The sequence below is a fragment of the Hibiscus syriacus genome, unplaced genomic scaffold (genome assembly GCF_006381635.1).
Source record: "Hibiscus syriacus cultivar Baekdansim isolate YM2019G1 unplaced genomic scaffold, ASM638163v2 tig00002840_pilon, whole genome shotgun sequence".
Taxonomy (NCBI): Eukaryota; Viridiplantae; Streptophyta; class Magnoliopsida; order Malvales; family Malvaceae; genus Hibiscus; species Hibiscus syriacus.
Genome location: NW_024061947.1, coordinates 10,501,656 through 10,510,423, shown reverse-complemented (window position 1 = coordinate 10,510,423; position 8,768 = coordinate 10,501,656). Strand labels below are relative to the sequence as shown.

The following is an 8,768-nucleotide window of genomic DNA, read 5'->3' as shown; positions in this document are numbered from 1 at the left end:
TTATCAGATTCTTCATTTTTTGAAGTCAGATATGAAGTTTCACCGGTTACATTAACCGATCAGAATTAACAAATCCTGCCTGAGAAAATAGAAATCTGCAAAACAGAAAAAGGAAAGTAGAAACTGAAGGGGAAACAAAACTTACTAGGGGTACAAAGGAGACGAGAAAGAGATTCGTCATCGGAGTTTAAGCGTTGCTGCTGGGGAAGGCGGAACTTGTCGAGGTTGAGACGCCAAGAAGATGAATACGTTCCTTGTTGACGATTGAGAAATTGTTTTTGTTACGTCATCGACTATTAAAAATTACAAAATGACTATTCAATTATTTATATATTTTAATCTTGTCCTTTTTCGTTAAAAAACTGATAACAATTAAAGATGTATTTTAATTTGTTGATTGAGATATGATAATCGTTTGAGATTTTAAGATTAAATTTTATCATATCACAATCAATATATTAACATCCAGCTCAAAATATCATTAATTTTTTAATAGAAAAAGACAAGTTTAGAACATATAAAACCACTTAATAAGTTTATTTTCTAATAAAAGTTATAATTAAAAAATAAATTAAAAAACCATTCTTATAATAAATTAATAGAGTATAAAATAAATTTTAAATTAATCAATAAATTAGATATTAATATTATTATTAACAATTGATTATAAGAAATTATTTTTAATAATTTTTGAAATATTTAGTGCAATTTTTAATATTTAAATCAAGAAAAAGTAAAAATAAAAAAAATTTAAATTATAAAACTTATATGTCAACATTATAATAATCAATTATAATTATAATTATAATTATATAAATATGTTTATCGTAATTAAAATTCCATTTGTGTAATACTTATCTTTATTATAATCATACGAATTAACTCAACAAAAATAAAAACAAATTAACTAATAGTACATGAATAGGATTCTTAAACCCATTCAAAAAAATTTTAAAAAAAACTAGTCGTTTTATTTCTCTTTCATTTTTTTTTACAATTTGTGTTAATTTTATTGATTAATTTAATATTTTTTTAATTTTGTTTAACCGGCGACGACATTGATTTTAATGCTGATTGCCGACATCCGGTTATTTTTATTTGTTTTTTTAATTTTTTAATAAGAATAATTATGTTTTTGTGACATGTTCTCTGTCTTTATGACACATTTATCTTTGTTTTCGTGACATGTTTTTCTCTGTCTTTTGGTAGCTTACGGGTTTTTTTGCCATTGTTTACGGTTTTTTGCCGTTGTTTTTTATTATCTTTTTTCTTACGGTTGAATTTGACACCACCACGACTGATCAAGATTGATCAATATGGCGCTTATTTGTTATCATGATGATCTTCCCTGATTTGGATCTTCTGATTGATTTAGATATGTGTTTTGTGTTCGTTGATAGTTTTCTTACGTCGTTTGACTCTAATTTGTAATTTGTCGATGGTCTTTCAGTAGCTTCATCTTCTTTTGTGGTTCGTTTATTGTTGCAGTCAGATTTGTTCGTATTTTTATTTTATTCGAGCATTTTAGTTAGATTTTTTAACATTTTCATTCTTTGGTCTTTATGTGATCTAGATGGCTAGTTTTTGTCTCAATGATAATAGGAAAATGTCATAATTATATTTTAAGTTTATGGTTAAGCTTGTAAATCTTCATTGTAATTTTTGATATTTTATATTTTTAATAAAACTAGTGAATTTCCATTAAAAAAACTTATAGTACATGAAAATGAGTGGCAATTTGGGGAATTCATAGGAGACCATTTATAAAGGTATGGTATGGAATTGCAACTATTCATACCCTTTACCCGGCGGTTCAAATCCGAGAGGGTTCCTTTTATCAAAATCTCTAAGTTTATCTATTTATTGATATTGATTTTATTTCATAATTTTTTTTATAGATTATTTCATAAATTTCAGTTTATGCATTTATTGATGCTGATTTTATTTCATAAATCTCTCAAGTTTATATATTCATTCAATTAATTTAAAGTTTAAATTATCAAATGAAATTCTATTTATACTAATATAACAACATAGCAATTGAGATAACAAGTTGTTTATGAGTCATATTGATATAATCATCTTCGGATATTATTTTTTATCCTTCAAAAAAAATTAATATTTTTATATAAAATTTTATTAAAAAATCAGATTTTGAGGTTGATTGAGCAGGTCCATTTCTAAATGGTGGTTCCGCCCATGCTTGGAATGTTAAATTAATTAAAGTTGAATTAACTGTGAAAATTAAGCTTTTGAAATGATAATCCAATGACATATATCGCATCATTGTCATCAAGCACTCATCAGCATTATCAACAACAAACTTTGAATGTCTATTAGGGTTGAAGCTTCATTTCTACTTGTTCAGTGCTCTTTCAATTCAATGACTTTACTTTTTGCGGTCATCTGGTGTCGATGTTAGCAGCAGCTAATAGGTCCTCACCAGAGCTCCAATGATCCATTCCTTTAGCCTTCATTTCGGAGCAGATAATCTGAGCCTCTTGCAGCCTTCCCTCCTTTCTAAGGCCAATCACAAGTTCATTACAAGTGGTGAAAAGTGGAAGGAAATGATTCTCCAACATTTCTCGACACCAAGTGTACGCTCCAATGAAATCCTTATGTTCACAATATCCCTTAATCACAAGGTCATATGTATCACCTTTGGGAACCAATCCCTTGCCCCTCATATCGCCAACAAGATCCTTTATTTCTAACAAGTTTCCCCGTTTAAACTGCCCCAGAATCAAGCTATTGTAGGTCATTTTGTCAGGAGAAATTCCCTGGTCTATCATCTTGTGATGCAAGGAAAATGCATTCTCGACATCCCCGTGCTCTGCATACAAGTGAATCAACGCGTTATATACAAGTCGATCAGGAGTCAAATGCATCTCTTCCATTTCGTGGAACAGTCTCTCTGCAAGCTCAATTCCTTCCTTACTGCATCCAGTAATGAGAGCATGATAGGTGGTCAAAGTCGGCTTGATGCCCAAACTCTTCATGTTTTCATACAGTTCCAGACATTTATGGGCATTGCCTTCATTAGAATACCCTGATAATAAGGTGTTGCAGGTGATGACATCGGGGCTACACCTGTTACTCGTGATTTCGGGAAGCAAAACTTCAGCTTCAGTTGCCTTTCCTTTTCTGCATAGTCCATTGATGAGTGTATTGAATGTTACGATTGTAGGTCTTGTTCCACCCTTCACCATTTCATCAAAGTAATTGAAAGCATCAGTCATTTGCCCGGCTGCACAATTCCCATCAATGAGCATGTTATATATCAGCGCGTTAGGCAACACCCCTCGACTAATCATATCCCTGAAGGTTATTCCGGCTTCAAGAAGCCTACCATCCTTGCATAAACAATTTATGAGGGAACCATAACTTACATAATTTGGCTTAATCCCATTCATTTCCATTTCTTCTATAATTGCAAAACACCTATCAAGTACTTTCATTTTCCCATAGCCGTTAATTAGAATGTTGTATGTCCGGACGTTGGGCGAAACACCCTTTTCCCTCATCTTCTTTACCCATTCTTCGGCATTCTCCATCTCTTTCATTTCAAAGAACTTGTCGATCAAAGTGTTGAACGTAACGCAATCAGGCCTCAACCCCAACTTTTCCATACGCTCAACCATAGAAACGGCTCTATCCATATCACCAATTCGGCAATATCCATTCACCATGGTGTTAAACACTACCTCATTCGGCACAAACCCTTTCCCCATCTCGTTCTGCAAAACATCTTCCGCTTTCCCGAGATTCCCTTCCTTGCACAGATGATTCAACCAATTGCATAACATATATCTATTGATCCCAACTCCTTTCACACCCATTTCTTCATACAAAGCCGATGCACTTTCGACATCCCCACTCTTCAAAAACCCATCGAACAGAATACTGAAGGTATAGCCATCAGCAGCAAATCCTTGAGCTTCCATTTCCTTAAAAACCCTCATTGCCTGGTCGATTCTACCGGCACGACAAAGGCCATTCGCCAATGTGTGGAAAGTAACAATGTTAGGCTCCACATTCTCCTTCACCATCCTCTCTTTTAACCCAAAAGCCTTCTCTAACTCCCCAACCTTACAATACCCATCAATAAGAGAATTATATGTAACCAAACTTGGCACCATATTTCTCTCAGAAATTTCATCAAAAACTTTCTCTGCAACCCTAATTCTCTTCTCTTTACAAAAGCCACTTATCAAAACATTATAAATAAACAAACTTGGAGTCACCCCTTCGTTCTTCATACAATTAAAAAAACCATTAGCCCTTTTCAAGTCCCCTAATTTCAGAGCAGCTTGAATAGCTTTTCCATACATAAATTTATTAGGTCTAAAGCCAGACCCTGTTATTTCTTCAAACAAGCCAAGGGTTTTACTAAACTGATTCGAGGACACCAAACAGTCAAGCAACGAGTTAAGAGAAGTTATAGAAGGTAGCATACCTTCCATCCTTATAGCCTTGTATAATTCCATGGCTTCGGCGTGCATTTTGGACTGAGCAAACAAGGAGAAGAGAACATTTGAGAAAACGAGTTTCAAGCGAGGTGAGGTAACAGAGAAGAGATTGAAGAGATCAAGTGGTGACTTGGAGGAGAGAAGAGATTTTGTGAGGGCTTGGGCAGCTTCGGTTTGGCCCTGTTGGAGTAAAGCTGACAAGGAAAGAATTCGTTGGTGACATTCATGGTGGTCGAGAAAGCTTCCATTTTTGCCGTTGGTGTTGGTTGTTGGGGTTTCTCCGGTTTGGGTTGTTTCAGGTGAAGACAGTGTCGAGAGATGTTTGGGGGTTTGGAGTTTCTTCCTGGAAGCGGAGGAGAAGTGGCAGAGACGAGTGGCACGCATTGCCATGGTTGATTTTTGGCAACATTACTGCTTCTGCTTCTTATTTTGAGCCCGTAAAACCCACTTATTTTAGTAGGGTTTAATTCAATAATTAACCCGAAACATTAAAAAACCATGAGAAACCGGAAAAGCCCAAGCTCGGATAAAATTTACATTGATAAATATCATTTTTGCGACGAGTATGTATGAATAAAATGTTCATGTTAATTTAATAACGGACAAACACGAATATATTTAAGTTGCTTCATGTTTACGAATAAATTAATTTAAATTTTTTTTAATAAGTTCATTTATTAATTTGTTTATTGATTTATTTATAAATTCATTAACATTATTCATAAATTTATAAGTTTATAAATTCATTAATATTATTCTTTTTATACATTTTTTTGAAAAATATATATAACTATGATAAATTCATTTCATGGAATCATCATCAACAAGTACAACTTCGTGTCAAATACAAACCGAATAAATACAATTGTAACTATCATAAGTAATAGGGATGTAAAAAGTCGACTCGACCTGTAAAATCGACTGAAATCGACTTGAGTCAAAATTGTTTCTGACCCGAGGTGGTGATGATCCGAAATCGATTCGAGTTTGGACTAATGTTGACCTGAACCCGAGTTGGACATGAAAATTTACGACCTGCACCCGACATGAACCCGAATTGAATTTGATAATGTGATAACCAAACCCGACATGCATTCAACCCGATATGAATCCGAACTCGAGATTAACCCGATAAATAATTGATATTATCTTACATGTTATCAACCTGACATGTTATCAACCTGACCTGTTATCAACCTGGTCTTTAGTTAACTCAACTTGTAAATGATTCGACCTGTTATTAAACTGATCTGATATATCCAGACTTAATACTTGTATTATATATTTAGAAGTATAATATATACTTATATAACGTTATATAAATACTTATATATATGTATAATATACTTATAATATATATATAATATCTACTTATATATATAATGTATTGTATATACTTATAAGTATTTAATGTATATATATATATATATATATATATATATATATATATATATATATATATATATAATAGTATAATGTATATATTATAAGTATAATGTATACTTATATTATATATTTATAAGTAAGTATAATGTATACTTATATTATATTATATTATATATAATATATATTAAAATTATTTTTATTTTTTCCTCAACTTTTAAAATGAATGCAATTCAGTCCATTTTTATATTAATTTCAGTTTCGTATTTTAAAATTATTTGAATTTAATCCCTAAATATTGTGTAATTTATTTAAATATTAATTTGTTCAACTTAATCCTTAAAATTATATTTTTATATGAAATTGGCCCATATTTATATTTTTGTAATTTACTTCAAATTTTCCCTTAAGATTATATTTGTATATGAAATTTGCCCATACTTATTTCCATTTAGATTTGATCACTCATACATGCTTGTTGTTTAATTTATTTAAAATTTTGTTTGTAATTTCTTGTTTGTTCAATTTAGTTCTTAAAATTATATTTTTATTAAAATTGACTCACAATTATTTATATTTTTGTAATTTACTCCAAATCATATACAATTAAAAGTTACAATTCATCTTTCATGAAAGATGAAAAATAATTAACCCAAAAATGGCCCGACCTGAAGTCAACCCGTACCCGGTAAGATCCGACCTAAATTTTGTCTGTCAATGATGTGACCCAATTTGAACGAGATCCGACCTAAACTACATCCGAACCTGAATTAACTTGGAATTTAACTGATTATGACATGAATTGGCATCGATCCGAACTTACATTAACCTGATCTGAACCCGAATTAAATCTGATGTTAAAATCAATATGAGAAAGACTCAAACTGATTTGACCCTGATTCAAACTGATTCAAGTCAAACCATCAAATTGACCTGACACGACCTCTATATGATTTAGCCTGACCTGTCAGAACCCGGCTGAAACCTGAATGATTACATGATTTTACATCCCTAATAAGTAAAATATAACAATGATCGACTAGTGATAGCCTGCTAAGCAATGGCGTAAACAATTGAGGCAACAACGTACAAAGACGAATCACTCCAACGGCACCAAACACTAAACATGGAGGAGAAAAACTTGAAAAATATCCCAAACGGACCAATGAAAAAGCTATCTCCCCTTAATGACAATCCCATTAGAGGTAGTTATTCGATAACCAATGGATCGTCATGGACAAACGAACAAATAAACCAGACATTGAGAATCAATCAACCATGAAAGCATGAAGAAGCACATACCTAGAAGAAGACAAATAAAATAAATATGCACCTGAAGTCCAAAAACACTTGTAGCCATGATACATTTATTAGAAAAAGGGCCAAGAGAAAACATCATTATTTTTTACATTTTAAATATTGGTGAATGCATAAATTAAATTGAGCACATCGTAAACTTTAGAGTTCAAAATGTGAAGTCTAAGAAGCTCAAGGACTAGTGATGTAATTTCATCACTTCTGAATATATAAACGAATATGTGCACGGAAGTTAAATAAATATGTTCGTCAAAATTAAACAACACGTCCGTAAATGTTAAACAATCTAACACGAACATCTTTAAAAATAAAAAAAGAATATGAATATTGTATTAAAATTATAAATGAACATAAATTGAATATTTACACTTACAATATAAATAAATAAATAAATACGAACGCACTTTTATTTGTTGAAACTCAGACGACATAAGAGTAAAAAGTAAAATAAACAATAACATAAATAATAAAACCCAAGCCCATATAAAATTCCTTCGGCCATCATCTATAGAAAATGGCTTTTCAAAAAATTATTTGATTATTCACATTAATAAATAATATTTTTCAAAGTTAACAGCACAAACCAATTTATCTTAACGGTTAAAGGAATCATTAATGTTTCTAGAGATCATGGATTCGAACACCAGCAGTTGTAACATAATGACTGAGTGATTATTATTAAATAGTTGAAAATATTTAAACAAATACTACTTTATAATCACCTTAATTTAATCACCTTAGCCTATCAAATAGAGGAATGAAACATAGAGGGTGGAGGTGAAGGTAATTGGTGAAGAACTGAAACAATCAACATTTTAGATAATAATTACTTATTTTAGATGTCTCTCTCTTGCTGGCTCTTCGGTCCTACGTTTGGACCAACCAGAATAAATGTTCTTCTATATGGGTCCATTGCATATATTATCCACAAAATATTTGGATCCGAATGTTACTACTTTTCAAGGTATTCTGAACCATGAAATCCAGCTCTTATCCAAATATTAATAAGTATTCAACTAACTAAATCTTTATATCGACATAAATCTATTTATTTTCAAATAATCACAAATATATATATAAATATATAGATAGATAGATGGTGATATAAAAGGGTGAGTATTCGATCAATTCGAGTTAAGTCGAGGTAAAAAATTATAAAATTATAAGTCAATTTTTTTTAATCACCGATATCCGATTATATTAATTAGCTGTTTTCAATCAGATTTTGTATAAACCCATTAGGGGCAACCTGCTCAGTCTAGTTTGTTCCATATGAGTCAAGTTTTTTAGTCTCGAGTTAAGTCGAAAAAAATTAATTTCTCACCCACATTGACACTGACATAGAAAGGTGATTGGTGTGGTGATGATATACATGGATGAGAATGAAGAACATAAATTGTCAAGGTGCTGGCTATAAGCCACTCCATCCATATATTCCAAGAGATGGCAAAAGGTAATAAATTAACCATCTTCGTGGCTTAACTACTACGTGAATCAGCCCAATAAACAAACCCTCAGTACCCCACCGATCCGCCACGCACACTGCTCATTCATTTATTACAGTATATATAGACCAACAATGAGGTTGAAGATTACAGG

General features: G+C 31.6%; 1 protein-coding gene across 1 annotated transcript; it reads right to left on the bottom strand.

Moving 5' to 3' along the window:
- Nucleotides 1-2,354: 2,354 nt before the first annotated feature.
- On the bottom strand, nucleotides 2,355-4,874 carry LOC120153908 (pentatricopeptide repeat-containing protein At5g12100, mitochondrial-like). Its single transcript, XM_039165775.1, has one exon. It carries the CDS (start codon nucleotides 4,857-4,859, stop codon nucleotides 2,403-2,405), a length of 2,457 nt encoding a protein of 818 aa, XP_039021706.1. The 5' UTR covers nucleotides 4,860-4,874; the 3' UTR covers nucleotides 2,355-2,402.
- Nucleotides 4,875-8,768: the final 3,894 nt, after the last annotated feature.